The sequence below is a fragment of the Chiloscyllium punctatum genome, chromosome 1 (assembly GCF_047496795.1).
Source record: "Chiloscyllium punctatum isolate Juve2018m chromosome 1, sChiPun1.3, whole genome shotgun sequence".
In the NCBI taxonomy this organism is placed as follows: domain Eukaryota; kingdom Metazoa; phylum Chordata; class Chondrichthyes; order Orectolobiformes; family Hemiscylliidae; genus Chiloscyllium; species Chiloscyllium punctatum.
This window is the reverse complement of record NC_092739.1, coordinates 160,298,744-160,321,354: the sequence shown is the minus strand read 5'-3', so window position 1 is coordinate 160,321,354 and position 22,611 is coordinate 160,298,744. Positions and strand designations below refer to the sequence as shown.

At 43.5% G+C, this 22,611-nt stretch overlaps 1 protein-coding gene across 1 annotated transcript in view; it reads right to left on the bottom strand.

Annotated features, from left to right (window-relative positions):
* Positions 1-14,290: 14,290 nt before the first annotated feature.
* Positions 14,291-22,611, bottom strand: part of pcgf1 (polycomb group ring finger 1) — a 46,194-nt gene continuing 37,873 nt past the window's right edge. The window contains exons 8-9 of the mRNA XM_072577649.1: positions 22,531-22,611; positions 14,291-15,356 (exon numbers count right to left, since the gene is read on the bottom strand). Coding sequence (XP_072433750.1) covers positions 15,306-15,356; positions 22,531-22,611 — 132 coding nt within the window. The 3' untranslated portion in view covers positions 14,291-15,305. The remainder of the gene's footprint in view (positions 15,357-22,530) is intronic.

The window sequence follows — 22,611 nt, the reverse complement described above, 5'->3', positions numbered from 1 at the left end:
ACTCAACCCGTAGTCTCAAATATTATGACACATTTAAAGTCCTCCCAGGATGTGCATTAAAGACACCTCTCAGATTCTGAATGAAAAAGTATTTCCTCAAATCCCTTCTAAACCTCCTGCCTTTTGCTTTAAAATGATGCCCTTTTGTTATTGACCTTTCAACAAAGGGGACAGCTGCTTTCTAATCACCTTGCCCTCATAATCTTATACACCTCTATCAGGTCCCCCCTCAACCTTCTCTGCATGAAAGAAAATAACCTGAGCTTATCCAGCCTCCCTTCATCGCTGCAATGCTTCATCCCAGGCAGCATTCTGGTGAATCTCCTCTGCACCTCTTCCAGTGCAATCACATTCTCTTCCTACAGGAGAAAGTGCCCTGAGCTTCCTTGTACCTTGATACAAGAAAAGTTTAATTCCTGGGATTAGCAAGTGCATTTTCTTGGCCGAACATTATGTGATTTTAAAAAAATTATAGTTAAGTATTTTTTAAACAAGGAATTGTGCAGAATGGACCTGTTCTCTTGAAGAATTGGAGTTATAGAATCATAGAGATGTACAGCACGGAAACAGACCCTTTGGTCCAACCAGTCCATGCCGACCAGATATCCCAATCCAATCTAGTCCCACCTGCCAGCACCCGGCCCATATCCCTCCAAACCTTCCTATACATAAACCCATCCAAATGCCTCTTAAATGTTGCAATTGTACCAGCCTCCACCACATCCTCTGGCAGCTCATTCCATACGCGTACCATCCTCTGTGTGAAAACGTTGCCCCTTAGGTCTCTTTTATATCTTTCCCCTGTCAACCTAAACCTATGCCCTCTAGTTCTGGACTCCCTGACCCCAGGGAAATTACTTTGCCTATTTATCCTATCCATGCCCATCATAATTTTGTCAACCTCTATAAGGTCACCCCTCAGCCTCTGACACTCCAGAGAAAATAGCCCCAGCCTGTTCAGCCTCTCCTTATAGCTCAAATCTTCCAACCCTGGCAACATCCTTGTAAATCTTTTCTGAACCCTTTCAAGTTTCACAACATCTTTTCGATAGGAAGACCAGAATTGCACGCAATATTCCAACAGTGGCCTAACCAATGTCCTGCACAGCCACAACATGACCTCCCAACTCAATACTCTGACCAATAAAGGAAAGCATACCAAACACCTTCTTCACTATCCTATCTACCAGTGACTCTACTTTCAAGGAGCTATGAACCAGCACTCCAAGATCTCTTTGTTCAGCAACACTCCCTCCTTACCATTAAGCATATAAGTGCTGCTAAGATTTGCTTTCCCAAAATGCAGCACCTCACATTTATCTAAATTAAACTCCATCTGCCACTTCTCACACCTCCAATTTTGGTGTCATCTGCAAACTTACTAACTGTACCTCTTATGGTCGCATCCAAATCATTTATGTAAATGACAAAAAAGTAGAGGACCCAGCACCGATCCTTGTGGCACTCCACTGGTCACAGGCCTCCAGTCTGAAAAACAACCCTCCACCACCACCCTCTGTCTTCTACCTTTGAGCCAGTTCTGTATCCAAATGGTTAGTTCTCCCTGTATTCCATGAGATTGAACCTTGCTAATCAGTGTCCCATGGGGAACCTTGTCAAACGTCTTACTGAAGTCCATAGAGATCACATCTACTGCTCTGCCCTCATCAATCTACTTTGTTACTTTTTCAAAAATCTCAATCAAGTTTGTGAGACATTATTTCCCACACACAAAGTGTGGGAGTTGTTGACAGTGAGGAAGGATGTGTCAGGTTACAGCGGGATATAGATAAGCTGCAGAGCTGGGCAGAAAGGTGGCAAATGGAGTTCAATGTAGCTAAGTGTGAGGTGATTCACTTTGGTAAGAGTAACAAAAAGATGGGGTACTGGGCTAATGGTCGGATACTTGGTAGTGTGGATGAGCAGAGGGATCTTGGTGTCCATGTACACAGATCTTTGAAAGTTGCCACCCAGGTAAATAGTGCGGTGAAGAAGGCATATGGCGTACTGGCTTTTATTGGTAGAGGAATTGAGTTCCGGAGTCCTGAGGTCATGTTGCAGTTGCATAAGACTCTGGTGCGGCCGCATCTGGAATATTGTGTGCAGTTTTGGTCGCCATACTATAGGAAGGATGTGGAGGCACTGGAACGGGTGCAGAGGAGGTTTACCAGGATGTTGCCTGGTATAGGAGGAAGATCGTATGAGGAAAGGCTGAGGCACTTGGGGCTGTTTTCATTGGAGAAAAGAAGGTTTAGGGGTGACTTGATAGAGGTGTACAAGATGATTAGGGGTTTAGATAGGGTTGACCATGAGAACCTTTTCCACGTATGGAGTCAGTTATTAGCTTTAAATTAAGGGATGGTAGGTATAGGACAGATGTTAGGGGTAGATTCTTTACTCAGCGAGTCGTGAGTTCATGGAATGCCCTGCCAGTAGCAGTGGTGGACTCTCCCTCTTTATGGGCATTTAAACGGGCATTGGATAGGTATATGGAGGATAGTGGGCTAGTGTAGGTTAGGTGGGCTTGGATCGGTGCAACATCGAGGGCCAAAGGGCCTGTACTGCGCTGTATTCTTCTATGTTCTATGTTCTATAAAGCCATGTTGACTATCCCAAATCAGTCCTTGCCTTTCTAAATACATGTACATCCTGTCCCTCAGGATTCCCTCCAACAACTTGCCCACCACCGAGGTCAGGCTCACTGGTCTATAGTTCCCTGGCTTGTCTTTACCACCCTTCTTAAACAGTGGCACCACGTTTGCCAACCTCCAGTCTTCCGGCACTTCACCTGTGACTATCGATGATACAAATATCTCAGCAAGAGGCCCAGCAATCACTTCTCTAGCTTCCCACAGAGTTCTCGGGTACACCTGATCAGGTCCTGGGGATTTATCCACCTTTACCCATTTCAAGACATCCAGCACTTCCTCCTCTGTAATCTGGACATTTTGCAAGATGTCACCATCTATTTCCCTACAGTCTATATCTTCCATATCCTTTTCCACAGTAAATACTGATGCAAAATATTCATTTAGTATGTCCCCCATTTTCTGCGGCTCCACACAAAGGCTGACCTTGATCCCATTAGAGGATTTGACAAGATAGAACTGGAAAGGTTGTTGATCCCTGGCTGTAGGGTCTAAAACACAAGGTCACAGTCTCAGGATTAGGGTTCAGTCATTTATCATTGAGCCAGGGAGAAAGGTCGTCACTCCAAGTGTTGTGAACCTCTGCAGTTCTCGACCCCAGAGAAGTGTAGATGCTCTGATGCTGAGTGTGCTAAAGGCTAAAATCGATGGAATTTTAGATACTGAAGGAAGCATGAAACATCATGAGCAGGCAGGAAAGTGACTGTAACCTTAATGAATCAAAGGGGTGTATTCCTGCTTCTTATTATAAAATGAAAACTTTTGGTTGTGTGATAGGAACATAGCACCATCAGATTTATGAGTAAAAGCAAGCCATTCAGCCCTCCAAACCTGCTCCATCACTCAAGAAACCATAACTTGTCTGGCTACAGTCTCAACTCCCTTTCCTGCTTGCACCTTCTTGTTCTTGACTCACTTGCCTGACAAGGACCTCGGGTGTAGGAGTGTTGAGTGGTAACATCCAGAGGCCTATTAGCGAGTTTTGAGAAGATTTGTAGCTCAGGTTGAGGTTCTGGATGTAGGTTTGCTCACTGAGCTGGAAGGTTCATTTCCAGATGTTTCGTCACCCTACTAGGTAACATCTTCAGTGGGCCTCAGGCGGAGCACTGCTGATAATTCCTGCTTTCTATTTATATGTTTGGGTTTCTTTGGGTTAGTGATGTCATTTCCTGTGGTGATATAATTTCCTGTGGTGAAGTCACTTCCTGTTCTATTTCTCAGGGGGTGGTAGATGGGATCTAACTCGATGTGTTTGTTGATAGAGTTCTGGTTGGAATGCCATGCTTCTAGGAATTCTCATGCATGTCTCTATTTGGCTTGTCCTCAGATGGATGTGCTGTTCCAGTCGAAGTGGTGTCCTTCCTCATCTGTTTGTGAGGATACTAGTGAGAAAGGGTCATGTCTTTTTGTGGCAAGGTGGTGTTCATGTATCCTGGTGGTTAGTTTTCTGCCTGTTTGTCCAATGTAGTGTTTGTTACAGTCCTTGCACGGTATTTTGTAAATGACATTAATTTTGCTTGTTGTCTGTATAGGGTCTTTCAAGTTCATTAGCTGCTGTTTTCACCTGTCAGTGAAAAAGATATAACACCTGCCTGTACACCACTTCCCTCCCCTCCATCCGGGGCTCCAGACAGTTCTTGAAGGTGAGACAGAGGTTCACCTGCATCTCCTCCAACCTAGTTTACTGTATCCGGTGCTCCCGATGTGGTCTTCTCTACATCGGAGGGACCCAACACAGACTGGATGACCATTTCATTGAGTATCTTTGCCTGGCCCACAATGGCCAGCCTGACCTCCTAGTCACCGCCCATTTCAATTCCCCTTCCCACTCCCTTTCCAACATAATGATCCTCAGCTCCCTCCGTTGCCGCAGTGAATCAGACTGCAAATTGGAGGAACAACACCTTTTCATCCACCAGGGCAGCCCGGAGGACTCAACATTGAATTCTCCAATTTCAAATAACCTTCCCACCAATGCCCCGACTCCCTTCCCAGCCCCGAACCCTCTCTTCCATTCCACCGACCGACCCTTCGCTCCATTTACCAACTGGATTCATCCCTCCCATCGACCAACACCCACTATCTGTGCTCACCTGTCACTACCTCACCATTCTGCTACTCTCCCCACATCCATCCCCTTTACCTGTCACTCCCCCTACCCCACCCCCAGTCCTGAAGAAGGGTTATACCCGAAACGTTGACTTCTGCGCCTCTTGATGCTGCCTGGCTTGCTGTGTTCTTCCATCCTCCTGTTTATCTATTCCACAGCAACGTGACTGACTCTTAACTGCCCGCAGTGAAGGCCAAGCAATCCTAGGGAGACCTACAGAATTGTGTGTAATTTGTATTGAAAATGCAGGAAGAAATGTATGAACGGCAGTAACCAAGCAGAAGACATTCCTGTCCACTAGATGGTGCTGCTGCCCAACTAGATACACAGGGTAATATGACTGCAGATGCTGGAAACCAGATTCTGGATTAGTGGTGCTGGAAGAGCACAGCAGTTCAGGCAGCATCCAAGGAGCAGTAAAATTGACGTTTCGGGCAAAAGCCCTTCATCAGGAATACAGGCAGAGAGCCTGAAGCGTGGGGAGATAAGTGTGGAGGGTGGGGGTGGGGAGAGAGTAGCATAGAGTACAATGGGTGAGTGGGAGAGGGGATGAAGATGATAGGTCAAGGAGGAGAGGGTGGAGTGGATAGGTGGAAAAGGAGATAGGCAGGTAGGACAAGTCCAGACAAGTCATGGGGACAGTGCTGAGCTGGAAGTTTAGAACTAGGGTAAGTTGGGGGAAGGGGAAGTGAGGAAACTATTGAAGTCCACATTGATGCCCTGGGGTTGAAGTGTTCCGAGGCGGAAGATGAGGCGTTCTTCCTCCAGGCGTCTGGTGGTGAGGGAATAGTGGTGAAGGAGGCCCAGGACCTCCATGTCCTCGGCAGAGTGGGAGGGGGAGTTGAAATGTTGGGCCACGGGGCGGTGTGGTTGATTGGTGCAGGTGTCCCGGAGATGTTCCCTAAAGCGCTCTGCTAGGAGGCGCCCAGTCTCCCCAATGTAGAGGAGACCGCATCGGGAGCAATGGATACAATAAATGATAATTCATCAACTTCACCAACACATTCCACCCTGACCTTAAATTTACCTGGACCATCTCTGACACTTCCCTCCCCTTCCTGGACCTCTCCATCTCCATTAATGACGACCGACTTGACACTGACAATTTTTTACAAACCCACCGACTCCCACAGCTACCTGGATTACGTGGTTAAAGATGCCCTCCAATGCATCTCGTCCACATCCTGCACCTCTGCCTTCAGACCACACCCCTCGGTACCAGAGGTGAGTTTTCAGGAGCCTTGTCAAGGAAGAGAGAGAATCAGAGGCAAGGAGAGAATTCCAGAAACATTGGGTCAAGAGTGCTAAAGGTGTGGAGGAAAGCAAAATACTATAGATACTGGAAATCTGAATCAGACACAGAGAGTGCTGGAGAAACTCAACAGCTCTGGCAGCATCTGTGGAGAGAGAAACAGAGTTCATGCTGTACATCTCTATGACTCTATAACTCACTGAAGAGCATCCCACCCAGACCCACCTTATCCCTGTAAACCTGCATTTCCCATGGCAAATCCACCTACCCTTCACATCATTGGACTATGGCAGGAAACCGGAGCAAAACCCACACGGACAGAGGGAGAATGTGCCCACACACACACACACACAGATGCCCAAAGGTGGAACTGAACCCCAGTCCCTGGTGCTGTGAGGCAGCAGTGCTAACCACTGAGTCACCATGCCACCACCCGGTGACTGAGATTAATGGGGGAAGGGCAGGCTAGGCCATGATTTGTACAAGATCATGGAGGGATTTGAAGATAAGGATGAGAATTTTAACTTTGCCAGGCGAGCTAGCCTGCTGTGAGTGAGGACATAGACACTTTGGATGAATTCAAGTTTACGTTGGTAGAAGACTGCAGACGAGCCATGAACAGAGATAAGAAAGTCATGAGTAAGTGTTTCAGCAACAAATGAGCCAAAGCAGCCTATAAACCAAGCAAGGTGGTCTTGGGTGCAAGTTGTGGCCGAATCTTCAGGTAAAATAAGACACCGATATTGCTGATGATCTGGTTTAATGTAAGATAGATGTCATAGAGAGGGATGGAGCTGGTGACCAGGGGCCAGAGTTTGTATTAGGGACTGAAGATAATGTCTTTCCAACTTGGGAGGAAATTTCTGCTCAACCTGCCCAATATTGCACACGATCACTGCATCAGTTCAGACAGGTCATGGTGAGGTAGATCTGGAAGTGTAGCAAATATCTGAAACCTGTGCCATGGAGCCAAGGATAGATTCTTTGGGGAGTCCATTCACAACACCAACAGGTGTGCTCCCTGCGAATTGTAATTCAGTAGCAGCTATCTTTCCTCTGAGTAAGAAGGTAATGTATTCAAGCCTCACAGAATTGTTCCAGCTCAGCAGGAAGCCACTCAGCCAATTGAGTCTGCCCCGGCTGTCTGAGCATTTGGCCTTAGTAGCAACTTCCTTTTCCCCATAACCCTGCATGGCATTGCTGTTTACAAAATTTCACTTGATCCTGCTTCTGCCACACTTCCAGTCAGTGCACTCAGCTTGCATTTGCCTCTATAGGAAAAAAAACTAAATCTTTGCCCCCTTGTTCTTGACCGTCTGAATATCCACTGAGTAGGGACAGTTTCTATCTACTCTGTCTAGACTCCTAATGATTCTCACTTTTTTGTGGGCGGCACAGTGGTTAGCACTGCTACCTCACAGCGCCAGAGACCTGGGTTCAATTCCTGCCTCAGGCGACTCTCTGTGTGGAGTTTGCACATTCTCCCAGTGTCTGCATGGCTTTCCTCCCACAATCCAAAAATGTGCAGGTTAGGTGAATTGGCCGTAGTGTTAGGTGAAGGAGTAAATGTAGGAGAATGGGTCGGTGTGGACTTGTTGGGCTGAAGGGCCTGTTTCCACACTGTAAGTAATCTAATCTAAGAGACTTGAAACTACAATCTTGGGTGAGACATCCAGTGCAATAATGAGGCAGTATTAATGGGAAAGCCTTTCAGAGCATTGATCACATTGCTCTTAGTGTGACATTATAATGTACAAATTGGCAGGAGTAAGGAATACTATTGTGCCATGGATAGGTGCTACATTCCTATTCCATGTCTATATTATAATATATGCCATCATGAGGTGCTCCATTGTCTGTAAAGTACCTTACGACACCCTGAGGCCATCCTCAGCACTATAGAAATGCATGTCTTTAATTTAGTTTTTACAAATGCCCACATATGTCAAGGACAGTGGGTGATTTCACACAAAACGGATGTGGGCTTCAGACATTATAGCTCTGTTAATGCAAATTGCTGTGCGATTTGAGTTGTCTCTCTCTGTAGATTTTCTCTGACATATATCCAGCATGGACATGTCTCACTTGATATGTACTAACATTCATGCACCATCTTTAACAGTAAAACTTCCCAAGACACTATAGAGAAGAGTAGAAGAAAATTTGACACCTAAACAGATAAAGATTTGTCAGTACAACTGACCAAAGGCACAGTCAATGTCAATAAGGACTGTATTCAAACAGGTGGTAGCAGTGAGGTGGTGAGTTTTGTGGAAGAATTTCTGTTAACTATGCGTTTCGGCAGCTAAATATGCTTTGGAGATGCCGGTGTTGGACTGGGGTGTACAAAGTTAAAAGTCACACAACACCAGGCTATAGTCCAACAGGTTTATTTGGAAGCACTAGTTTTCGGAGTGCTGCTCCTTCATCAGGTGATTGTCAGATCTAGTATGGTGACAAAACGTCTGAAAATGAACCTTCCAGCTCCGTGAGAAAACCTACATCCAGAACTATAACCTGGTGTTGTGTGATCTTTAACCTGGCACAAAAGGTACTGTCACTCTCAGAGCAGGCTCAAAAAGGGGTTGCACTTGCTCCCATATTCTTACATCAAATGATGGCACAATGGAAATCATATTCTGAAGTGAATAGAGTGCTGATGGAGAGGACAGTTACAGCCCAGGGCTGCTTGTACAGGGCTTTTATTTTTAACATTACAGACCTTAGTGAAGTCTTTAGCTTATTTCTGTTAAGTTCAATTAGTCTAATGAATGGAGGGATGTCAGGACAGCTCAGTCCAGCTCACTCTTGTTTAATGTGAAAACTCCAGAAAATATCACACCAACCACATGTGCAGCATGTGACCATCTGGAGTGGCCTGAGAATGTGCTTCAGATCCTGAGCAGCCACAGCCATCACTGAAATCTGAAAGGCTGAGAAGTGAGATGGATGACATCTTTCTGTATGTGACCAACATGCAGTGTAACAGTATGCAAACAAGACAGGGCATGGGTGACAATCAAACAGGAGGATGTGTATATATGCCTATGACCAGGGAGGTCAAGCAGGATTTCCATTGAGGATGTTGAATTCTTCAACAAGTATTCAGTTCTGAATATTATTGGGGTGATTCTTCATCTTGGGAATAGTCCTTACCTTACCTTATCAATACAGGCAGAAGATTGAGAAAGCCAATAAGAGTAAGAAATGTGTATTATAGGAACAGGAAGGCATTTCTGCAATTGACTCCAGGATGGTTGGCTATTTCCTCTCTGATTAGGTGAATTATGTCACAGAACCATTACAGAATAATCCGAATGGGGAACATATTGATGGTGTAGTCCATAGATACATTGGTGGATAAAAGAGGTGCTCTGGGCAGATTGACAAGCAGACCCTCAAAGACAATGTATGGATTACTCCCCTTGGTGCATGCTAGTGAGTAGAAAAATCCAATATATGAGATTAGATTGATGTGTGACTGGGGACATGGTGTAGCAAGGAAGGCTTCAGATTCCTGGATCATAGAGACTCGTGTGCAGAAAGTGATGCTCATACAGGCTGGTAGGTTATACCCGAATAGAGGTGGACCTGAAACATTTACAGACTAGATTGCAGGTGTTTTTGGAAGAGGGCTAGGCACTGGCATACAACATTGTTTTTCCTTCTTAAAGGAATAGAAGAGACCGATAGCACCAAGAGAAAGCACATAAGCAGTATAAGAGTAAAAGGGAACACTATAAGGTCTAAGATCTAAAGTCGTAGATGTGAATGTAGGAGAGTTATCAATAAGTTTGCAGATAATACCAAAATTGGTGGGGTAGTAAAGGGCAAGGACGGCCTTAGATTCCAGGAGAATATGAATAGGTGGTCTGATGGGCTAATCAGTGGAAAATGGAATTCAATCTGGATAAATGGGAGGTGATGCTCTTAGGCAGGATAAACAAGTATATTCACAATCTCTAGGAAGCATTGAGGATTAAAGAGACCTTGATGTTCACGCCCACTGGTGCCTCAAGGCATTGAGAAAGGTGGATACAGTGGTTAGGAAGGTATATGGGATTACTTGCCTTTATTTAACAGATTATGCTGGAATTAAGGATTCCGTGATTCTTTGAAAATGTTGTTTGAGCCACAGCTAAAGGGTTGCGTGCAGTTCTGGAATCCATATAATAGGAGGGATGTGATAGCAATAGAAAGAGTACAGAGGAGATTTACCAGGATGCTGCCTGTACAAGAGATTTTCAGTGATAGACTATAGAACAATACAGGCCCTTCAGCCCTTGATGTCATGCCAGCCTATTATCCTACTCTAAGATCGGACGAACCTACACACTCTTCATTGTACTAACATCCGTGATGAAGAGAGATTGGACAGACTGGGGTTGTTTTCCTTTGAACAGAAGAGATTGAGAAGATACATGATGAAGATGTATAAAACTATGAGGGGCACAGAGACTTTTATTTTCCCCTTGATAGAGGGATCAATAACCAGGTGGTATAGATTTAAGGTGATGGGCAGAAGATTTAGAGGGGATGTGAGGGAAATCTTTTCACCCAGAGGGAGGTGGGAATCTGGAACTCTGTCTGTAAGTGTGGTGGAAGCAGAAACCCTCAAGACCTTTAAGAAGAATTTAGATTGTGGGTCAAAGTGTTGAAAAATAGTTCGGTGGTTAGAATTTGACCAGCTGAAGGGCCTTTTCTGTGATGTAGACAGCACTGACTCGAAGTTGAGTTTTACTGCACGTGGATGCAAATGCACAGTGGCAAATAAGATTGGTCATAAAAAGGGAATTTCAGTGCAACAGGGAAATACAGGCAGATGGAATAGACAAAGTGATCTTGCAGAGAATTGACCTGGAGTTGATGGGCTGAATGGCCTTGTTCCATGGTCACTCTATGATCTGACTGAGGTTTGAGATAAAGGGGAACAGATAGGCAGATAATGTTTCCACTGGTTGGCAAGGCTAGGGTTACTAGAATAGCCTAATAATAGAGCAGAAAGGTTTGGAGTGAAATTGATCAACGCTTCACACAATGCAGAAATTCGATTCAAAGTTGGTCAGTTGTCAGTCTTTGCAAAGTACCTTTTTTTTGTGGCCAAATAGGTATTAAGTGTTATTTGATAAAGATAGGCATATCGCGTTAGGTCACCAGCCTCACTGAGCATGAGAAACAGCTGAAAAGCTCTATTCCTGTTACTATGCTCATGCTCCAATTTTCACTTCACAATTGGAAGCTTTATCAGTTAGGTAGGGCCTGTACTTCAACAGCTCCTGTAGTCCCCTTCTTGAAGTTTCTCTCGTTTGGTTACCTTCCACAATATTTTCCCAATTTATTTTTAAACACAAGGAATGTGGTTATTGTTGGCTGACCATTTATTGCTGACCACTATTTGCCCTTAAGAAGGTGGAAGTGAGCTGCCTTCTTGAACTGCTGTAGGTACAATGCCCTTATAGATGGAGATCTGGATTTTGACCAAGTAACAATGAAAGAATGGCAATATGTCCTACCTGCCTATCTTCTTTTCCAACTATCCACTCCACCCTCCCCTCCTTGACCTATCACCTTCATCCCCTCCCCCACTCACCCATTGTACTCTATGCTACTCTCTCCCTACCCCTACCCTCCTCTAGCTTATCTCTCCACGCTTCAGGCTCACTGCCTTTATTCCTGATGAAGGGCTTTTACCCGAAACGTTGATTTCGAAGCTACTTGGATGCTGCCTGAACTGCTGTGCTCTTCTAGCACCACTAATCCAGAATATATTTTCAGTCAAGATGGCGAGTGGATTGGAGGGAACTTGCAAGCAGTGGTGTTTTCATGTATCTGCTGCCCTTGGCCTTCCAGATAGAAGTGGTTGTAGGTTTCGAAGGAGCTGTCTAGGGATCTTTGATGTCTAAGATATGGAGATGTTTGCATTAGGAGAGACTAGGACCCAATAGCACAGCCTCAAAGTGAAGGAATTCCCCTTTCAAACTGAGCTGGGAGGAATTTCTTCAGTCAGAAGCCCGTTAATCTTTGAACCTATTGCACAGAGTGCTGTGGGGGCCAAGTCATCAAGTTCATTTAAGACAGAGATAGATAGGTTCTTGAGGAGCAAGGGGATCCAGGGTATGGGGAGAAGGCAGTAGAATGGGTTCAAGAAACATAGCAGCCATGAGTGAATAGCAGAGCAGACTAGATGGGCTGAATAGCCTAATTTTGATCCTATGAATTATGGATTTTCTTCAGGACATGGTGTTGATGATACACACAGCTGCTACTGAGCACCAGTACTGTAATGGCTGAATATTTGTGGATATGGTGCTAATAAAGCAGGCTGCTATGTCCTAGGTGGTGTTAAGCTTTTTGATTGTTGTTGGAGCTTCACACATCCAGAAAAGTGGGAAGTATTCCAACACGCACCTGACTTGTGCCTTGGAGATGGTGTACAGGCTTTAGGGAGGCAGGAGAGGAATTACTGGGTGCAGTATTCCAAGCCTCTGACCTGCTCTTGTAGTCACTGTATTTCTGTGGTGAATCCAGTTCAGTTTTGAGTCAATGGTAACCCCAAGGATGTTGACAGTGGGGGAATTCAGTGAGGGTAACTCCATTGAATGTCAAAGGATGGTGGTTAGATTGTCTCTTATTGATAATGGTCACTGACTGCGACTTGTGGCATGAATATTATTTGCCATTTTTCAGCCAAAACTTGGATATTATCCAGATCTTATTACAGTTGAATGCTGACTGCTTCAATATCTGAGGAACAGTGAATGGTGCTGAACATTGTACAGTCATCAGTGAACATCCCCATTTCTGATCTTATGATGGAGGGAAGGTCATTGATGAATCAGCTAAAAATGGTTCCACAAGGTAAGATGGTTGTGGTTATTGGAGGTTAGTCATCTCAGCTCTAGGACATTCCTGCAGGAGGTCCTCAGGATACTAGTCTCAGCCCAAGCTATGACTCTAACCAGAAAAGAGAGTTTTTAGGGCTCCTTGATGTCATAATCTGTCAAAAGCAGCCTTGATGTCAAGGGCTATCACATTCACTTCACCTCAGTGCTTCAGAACATTTCACAATAGTACAGATAAATTCTTCTGCTAACATTTCTGGGAAATCATAGTGGGAGGAAGGGGATGCATGCCCACTTACACTGCGATAGGCAAGATATATCCAGGAATATTTCTATTCAGGTCAGGAAGCACAAAACAAATTGCTAATGACTTGTCATAAGTTTCATACAGAAATCAGAGAGGTCGCTGCTTAAAATTAAACAAAGAATTACATTAATTTCCTTTCTTTAAAAGTTCAGTCTTGTGACATGAGCCAGCATTTATTTGCCCATTCCTAATAACCATTGCACGTAAGCTATGATTTTGAACCACTGCTGTCCACGTGGGGAAATAAAATGACCCCATGAAATCCAACTCTTCCCAGCACTAGCATTCGTGCCACCCAAGTTGGCAGCACAGTAGGACACCTGAGCCAGCACTCATCCACTTTGATCACTTTTCCTTCATTTTTTCTCTCCCACCTTCTCTTTTTTTTCTTTTATTCTTCTTTACTTACCTCTTGTCCTGAGCTCAGGAATCAGCAGCAAAAGCCCAGCACAGACCCAGCGTAAACATGGGACATGCCATGGGAATGGGCAGCTGCGACATCAAGGATGCTGGTCTAGTGACTTTGTCGTTGGTTGTGACTGACTATGGCAGTGGTGAGGCGTTGGAGGAGGGATGGTGGTAGAGGTGCTGTTGATGGTAATGAGCTGGTTCAGGTCTGATGAACTCTAAGCTTTATCTTTCTATTTTCTTTTCTTTACTCTTAAATTATTCAACATGGTGCCAGATCACGGTGACATTGGAAAAGCCTTTCACCGTATTTTACTGAATTTATTTCTTCCCCCAAACCCTAAAATGCACATGATAATAAAACCGTTCATTCAGTCACATGAAGGCCAGTCAGTCTTTTTAGATTAGTGCTGCACTCCATTACTATCCGCAGTGCCCTGGCTGGTTGAATCAACTGCTGCAGAGTCTTACCTGAAATGTCGCCTCCTCCTCAGAGAGTGCCTGGCCTGCTTGGTTTTTCCCAGTACCTCCCTCTACCTACTCTGGTTCAATCAATTAGTTTAACCAAATGTTCAGCACCTGTGCCAACATTCATTGCTCAGGCACACCCATGAAAATGTGGCCACAAGGGTACCCACTATGTCCATCCTTAATGGAGTTTGAGGAATAAATAGCACAACCTGTTTGGGGGGGGCAGGGGGGATCAGAGAGAAATAAATTACAAAATTTCATTCGCTTAGACTCCAAGCTTGATATCATTTTTACATTTGAAATTTACATAGAGGCACTCAATACTTCAAATAATCCAAAAGGTTTACAACAATACAGAACAAACCTTTACAGAAGTTGTAAAAGCACACATTCTTGAATTCCTTTTGGAAAAAAAAAGGAAAATCTGGTAAAGGTGGAACAATTAAGGATGTTACAACACTACAAAAATTAACCGCAGAAGGAAAATAAATAGATTTCAATTTTCACTGGTATCAGTCACAGGGGTTTTAAATCATGTGTAAAATTCTTCCCCCCTTAAACAGAATGCTGTAGAACTCAACACTCGCTTGGGACTTAAGAACAGTTATCAGTTCATAATGCATTATCTAAAAAAGCCATTCGGTTAGTGCAAATTTCACTGCAAGCTTCTTTAACACTAGATAATCCATTAAAAAAAAGAGGAAATAAATAAGCATACAAACTATCCAACCTGTACGATTGGCAGTCACCACTACCTGCCTTTCTTTGTTCTGGACTGAGCCACATACAGCAGATAATGTCCCATTGTACATTTGTTGGATTACTGTCAGCTTGCAGGCTGCTGCCATAAGGTTGGATCGAGGCACGAGGTTTAGCTGAAGTATGTGTCAGAAGCAGAGTATGCTGAAAACACATTTGTCTTGAATATCTTCTTTTTGGAGGAGGCCAGCCAATTGTCCCTGCCCCAATTGGAGGGAATTCAATGACCAGTGAGGGCGAATGGATGGCAACAATGACAGAGTACATGGCTCATTCACAAATTGCCACCAGGCTACAGAGGCAGGGCTTGCCTTAAATTTACAAGCAGATCCAAGCTGGCTGGACACAGTCTATTTGGTAGGTGGAGATGCATAGACCACAGGATCTTAAGTAGGAATTAATTGTTTTCCAAAGTCCAGGCTTGCTCAGCATATCAGTTTTTTTTTCCCCTAAAAATAGTGACAGCACATTTTGATGCACTGGAAGAGTTGTTTGTCTGCCTCGGCTTTCACCTTCCTCGCTTCTCCTTCACACTGTACTGAAGGACCATTGGTGTAGGCTGAAGGAAAAAGTAGGAAGTGAAGTTAAATTCTCACCATTACATAAAGGAAATAGCAGCAAGAATGGTCTAGATTTGGTGTTTGTTTTTAACTGGCGCAGACTCAATGGGCAAAGGGCCTTTTCCTATGCCGTACACCTCTAGGATTCAAACCCATAAGAACCCTTAAACATGTTCCATTATTCAATGAGATGTTCTACTCCACTTTACTGCCCATTCCCATACCCCTTATGTTTCAATGTCCAAAAATCCATCACTCAATATTTAATGCACCCAACAATTGAGAATCTAAGTCAAGAATTCTAAACTTTCGAAGTGAATGAAGAAGTGTTTCCAGAGTTCAGTTCTTATCCTGTGGTTATACCCCAGTCTTAGATCCTCCAGCCAAGGAAACAGACTTCGCTTCTACAAACAAAAACAGAGAGAATGCTGGAGAAACTCAGCAGCTCTGACAACATCTGTGGAGGGAAATGGTTAATGTTCCAAGACTAGTGATTCTTCTTCAGCACCTGAGTTACTACGTGCAAGGTTAGTTAAATTAGCCATGGGAAAGTGTGGGTGTACAGGGATAGGGGCTTTGGTGCATGCAGGATGCTCTTCAGGGGGTTGGTGTGGACCCGATGGGTCAAATGGCCTGCTTCCATACCACAGGGATTCTATGATTCTTCTACTTTGTCAAGCCTATTGAGAATTTTGTTTCACTCAAGGTGGTTTTCATTTTTTCTGAATTCAAGAATGTAAAGGCCCAGAATCAGACAACTGATTCCAGGCATCAATCTAGTGAGCTTTACTGCATCTTGGAGACTAATATATCCTTCCTTTAACAAGATGACCAAGACTGTACATAATAACCCTGATGTAGTCTCAAAGTCCTATATAATTATAGCAAGACCCTTACTCATACATTAAAGCCACAGCTAACATGCCTAATTGCTTGCGCAGCTGAACATTAAATGTGACAATCCATGCAGGTGAATCACCAAATTCTTTGATGAGCAATGTTTAAATAGTGTCATAACTTTTAAAAGCCACCTTCTCCCAGACTTCCTACCAAAGGTATTGACCCTAGGACTACTAATCAAAGGATGCCAGACTATATCTTTTGATCCAGTTTTCCTCTGACAGCTATTGCACAGGAAGTAGAATGCCAACCTGGCATTCAAGAGTCAAGTCAAGTCAAGACTCGAGAGTAGCTTTTACTTGTCATTTCTCCCATATACAACTGATACAGTAAAAGTGAGACAGCTTTCCTCCAGGACTGAGGGTGCTACATGAACAGCACAAACTACACAATCATACACAGGGCGACATAAAGTGCATAAGAAGTGCAAAACACTAAGTCAGCAGGCACAGTGGTGCACAAATTACAGTGTAATAAAAGAATGAATTAATAAAACATTGTTCTAGCAGCAATTCAAAGTCGTGCAAAGAGTTTCAGATGGAATAAAGTCTGATCATACTGTGTTAAGGAGCCTGATGTCTTGGGGGAAGAAACTACTGCATTGTCTGGCCGTGAGACACCAAACGCTCTGGTACCTTCTGCCAGACGGCAGGAGGGAGAAAAGTTTGAGTGAGGGGTGTGTGGGGTCTTCCACAATGCTCTTAGGCTTTCGGGTGTGGCGTGTGGTCTAAATGTCAGTAATGGAGGGAAGAGAGACCCCCGATGATCTTATCAGCTGCCCTCACTATCCGTTGTCTTACAATCCAATCTGTTCCAAATCTGGATTGACTGAGGATCCTAGACAGGAAGTCCAGAATCCAGATACAAAGGAGGTATTTAGGCCCAGCAGACTCCGCTTTCCAATCTGGTGTTGAGGAATGATTAGTGTTAAATGCAGAACTGAATTCTATGAACAGTAGTCTGATGTAGGTGTCCCTCTTCTCCATGTAGGTGAGAGCCAGATGGAGGGTGGTGGAAATGGCATCATCTGTTGAGCAGTTAGGACAATATACAAACTGCAGTGTGTCCGGCGGGGTCTTAAAATGCCTCATCATGAGCCTCTCAAACACTTCATGATGATGGGTGCTAGTGCAAACAGGGCAGTAGTGCCACATCCAAGATTTGGGCTCAAAAATCCACATCTACAGACCAGAACAGCATCATTCTCAGTAGGTCAGTACCAATTTCCGGTTCATAATGCTATTGTGAAATGCCTGGCCATTTAGCTTTGTTTAAGAAACAACATAATGCAAAATATTGCTGAAAAACTATAAAAGCATGATGAGACTAGGTTATTAAAAAAACGAGCCGCATGAGCCATTACAGAAACTGAGGAGTTCAGTTCTCACTGAAATGGATGGGAAGCAGTTACAGTGAGTTACACAGTCACTAGTGAGAGTGTCCTTTTGCAACACGATGCCAGTCACAAATGGAACATTTACACCCCTTCCCCTCAAGCCCTAGAGAAACTGCATTTACAGAACTTACATTAGTCCAAAAACTCTGCCTCGATGCAAGCAATACAAAATAACAGAAAATCCAACTCCTAAAGCTATTCATCAATGTCACTACCCAAGCTTCTCAACATAGGCCATAAACAGTTTCCAAAATTGGGTCGTCATGACAGAACGAAGATGAAGTGTAGACTTCAACCTTCATGCCCCATACTTTGGAACTTTCCCTCTTGACCTTTCACATTCATTTACACTAGAACATGAGCCTTTAGCCTTGGCATTGATCACCACCGCTGAGATTTCTCTTACAATTGCAAACCAGCTGGCAAATTCCACTACATTACAGGTAGGAAGGTAAATTTGTCAGAGTTTAGAAGATTGTGAGTTTATGACTCATACCATTAAGTGGAGATAAAATCCAAACTGCGTTCTGTGCAGAATCGAGAGAGAGTGCTGCACTGCCACAATAGCCATCTTTCAGATTTCATGGTAAACTGAGGGGCTGTGTAGTCTCTCAGGTGGATACAAAATATACCATGCCATTTCTTCAAGGAGAAGAAGGAGATCTTCAACACCCCATAAAGTTTATCTGGTCATTATTATGGTCACTATTTATTTGCCATACCTTTCTAACAAGCTTCTAATATTCCCTCCCTTATACCCAATCCTCGTGAAACTGTTGGGGGAACTGTGTTCCACTTCCACAACTTACTTATTGCTTTTATCATGTATCATTGCTACACAAACCTTTTGACATCTACATTTCCTGAACTTAGACCATTCCTCTTGAACATCCAAAAACCATTAATTAACAAATCAACACCAAGTCTACTTGGTCTGTTGATTTATTCTTCAATAAAAGCAAATTACTGCGGATGCTGGAATCTGAAACCAAAAAAGAGAAAAATGCTGGAAAATCTCAGCAAGTCTGGCAGCATCTGTAAGGAGAGAAAAGGCCCACTTTACTCAACCTCTCAAAAACAAAATCCCAGTCTAAAGAACTTTCTCTGGACTGCCTCCAATACCACTACATCTTTCCTTAGATAAGAAACCAAAACAGTTCACAGAATCCTGGCTGTGATCTGACTCATGCCCTGCACTTTAGCCAGAGTTCTCTACTTTTTATATTTCATTCCCTTTGAAATACAGGCCATTATTCCATTTGCCTTATTTTCCACTGAAATTGAAGCTAGCTTTTTGTGATTCATGTACAGGAACTTCCAAATCCCTGTTCTGCAGTCTCTCTCTCTCTCTCTCTCTCTCTGTAAATAATACTCATCATCTCTCTTCTTTCTGCTAAAGTGCAGCACCTCACATCTCTCCACATTATATTCCACCTGCCAAGTTTTTCCCTCACCTAACCGGTCTATATCCCTTGACAGAATCTGTCATACTCCCCACTTGCTCTCCTACCTATTTTTATATCATTGCAATCTTGATTATTGTACATTCACTTAACCCAAATCATTAATATATATTGCAAATACTTGTGGCCCTAGAAGTGATCCCTGTGACACACCACTAGTTGCCATCCTGAAAACTCCCCCTTATTCCAACTGCTTGTGTTCTGGTAGTTAGCCAATCCTGTTCGTTCTATCATACAACTTTCAACAACATGTGATCTTATCTTGTTACATAGTCTAAAATGTAGTACCTTATCTAATGCATTCTGAAAATACAAATATATTATATCCACTGCTTCTCACCTGAAATAATTCTAACAAATTTGTCAGACATTATTTCCCCTTCATGAAACTACGGTGACTCTGCGTGATCATATTATGTATTTCTAAATGCTCTGCTATTAGATCTTTAGAATACTCTTAACATTTTCACAGTAACAGATGATGTTTAGCTAACTAGCCTGTAGATTTTTTAAAAATTCATTCATGGGATGATGGCATCCCTGGCTAGACCAGCATTCATTGCCCATCCCAGACGGCAGTTGAGTCAACCACATTGCTGTGGGTTTGGAGTCACATGTAGGGCAGACCAGGTAAAGGATGGGAGTTTCCTTCCCTTAAGCACATTAATGAACCAGATGGGCTTTCCCCCAACAATCAGTAGACTCTTAAATCCAGATTTTTATTGAATTCAAATTTCACCATCTGCTGTGGTGGGATTTGAACTGGTGTCCCCAGGACATTACCTGGGTCCCTGGATTAACAATTCAGTGATAATACCACGGCTAAGTGGAATATATCTTAAAGGGAAGGTGTCCAAGGAATAAGGCAGATGAGCAGAGGGCATGAGAGTGTGTAATATTGTAGGTATAATCAAAACTTGGCTGATAAAAATGAGCAGGATTGGTAACTCAACATTCTTCGGTTACAGGGTATTCAGGTGAGATAAAGAGTGGTTGGAGTCACAGTAATGATTGAGGAATCAATTTTAGCAGTTAGGAGGAAATGATCAAATTGGACAGTATGGGCAAAAAAAAACTATAAAAAAAGACACAAAAGGATTATAGCCACTCCCCACCCCCACAAGCAAATCAGAGAGAGATAGAAAACCAAATGTGTAATGAAATTTCAGAAAAGTACAAAGAATAATAAGGCAGCAATTGAGATGTTGGAGGACGGTATAATTACAACATTTAAAAGGCATCTGGATGGTTATCTGAATAGGAAGGGTTGAGGGGGATATGGGCCAAATACTGGCAAATGGGACTAGGTTAATTTAGATTAGATTACCTTCGGTCCAACAAGTCCACACCGACCCTCCGAAGAGCAATCCACCCAGACCCATTCCCCTACATTCATCCCTGACTAATGCACCTAACACTACGGGCAATTTCTCATGGTCAATTCACCTAAACTGCACATCTTTGGAGTGTGGGAGGAAACCGGAGCACCCGGAGAAAACCCACGCAGACACAGGGAGAATGTGCAAACTCTACACAGACAGTTGCCCCAGGCTGGAATCAAACCCAGGTCCCTGGCGCTATGAGGTAGCAGTGCTAACCACTGAGCCACTGTGCTGCCCCAAAGGTTGGGTCAGCATTTACTGCTCCTCCCTAATTGCCCAGAGAGCTCAATATGATAGAGTCTTAAAGCAAGATGAAAAGCACAGGAAGAATAAAGACAAAAAGAGAAATTAAAGAAGCTAAGATATTGTATGAGAAAGCATTAGTAATTCGAATAAAGGAAAACCTAAAGCAGTTTAAAATATATTCTAAATTGTTTAAAATATATGAGGAAAGAGTAGGGCTCATTAGGGATGAGAAGAATAAACTGTGTGGATCTGGAAGGTGAGAGTAGTGTCCTCAATTAATAGTTTTCATCGATCATTACAATATTAAAGATTTATGCAGGTACAGACATCAGGTAGGTACAGAGCGAGATAAATCATCAGGCCTGGATGAAATCAATTCCAGGCTGTTGAGGGAGGAAATATTAGTTGCTCTTGCACTAATTTGCAGATCCTTTCTGGCCACAGATGAATTTCCAGAGGATTGCTAACATTGCTCCATTATTGAAAAAACAGAGGAGAAAGACCAGAAAATTACAGGCCAGTCAGTCAATTTAACTCCAATGATCAGGAAGTAATTAAAAAGAATTCTGAGGAACAGAATATATCTGCACTTGGAGAGAGAATGATTAATTAGCATAAATTTGTTAAGGGAAAGTAATGTTTGACAACTTTGATCAAATATTTTGAGGGGGTAATCTTGAGTGTTGAGGGAAATTCATTTGGTGGCCTTTGACCAGGCTTTTGATTGGTCCCTCACAGCAGATTGGTAAAGAAAGAAAGTGGCACATTGGATCCAAATTCCTTAGAGGCACGGAGCAGAGGATGATGGTAATTGGATGTTTCTCAGTTTAGAAGTCAGTTTCCATCAGGGTTCTACAGCGTTCAGTGCTGGAGTTACTACTGTTTGTTGTGTATATTGATGATCTGGGCATTGGTGTAGATGTGTTCTTCAGAAGGTCATGGCTGACAAAAATTGGTAGAGTGGTAAAAAGAAAAGACTTCAGCTAAGAGAACAGCAGCAGATTTTAGAAACTTGGGGACTGTTGTCTCCGAAGCAGAGGGGTTAAGTGCAGATATAAAGACATGTTCCAAATACTTAAAAAATTAGTTTTAGTAGGGTAAATATAGGGAAATTGTTGTTACTGGTAAAAGTCAGTAACTAGATGACACCATAGTGTTTATAGTCCCTACAAGGCTCTCCTTTATCTGGACTTGTTTCGGGAACCTTCTCTTTCTCTCTCCCTCAAGCACAGTAATCAAGCAGCTACTTGCACACGCCGAAGAATGTGGTGCTTGAAAAACACAGCCGATCATGCAACATCCAAGGAGCATGAGATTAGTTGTTTCGGGCACAAGCTCTTCATCAGGAATGAGGCTTGTAGGCCAAGGGGGTTGAGAGATAAATGGGTGGGGGAGGGGCAAGGGGAAGTGATAGGTCAGAGGGGAGGGTGGAGTGGGTAGCTGGGAAGAAACATGGTCAGGTAGGACTGTTCAAGAAGCAGTGCAGAGATGGAAGGTTGGGACTGGGATAAGTTGTGGATGGGAAACACTTCACCCTCCTCTCTAACCTACCACTTTCACCCCCACCTTCACCTACCTATCGCACTCCCAACCCCAAACCTTCCCATTTATCTCTCAGCCTCCTTGGCCCACAAGCCTCATTCCTGATGAAGGGCTTATGCCAGAAAGGTCGATTCTCCTGCTCCTTGGATACTGCCTGACTGGCTGCGTTTTTCCAGCAACACTCTTCAACCTGAGCATCTGCAATCCTCATTTTCTCCTAGCTACTTGCGTACTAATCACTCACCTTGCCATACCATCTCAAGAGCCAGAGCTGCTTCATAGTCATGTGCTCTGGCAAAGGCTCATTGTCAAACAATATTTGCAC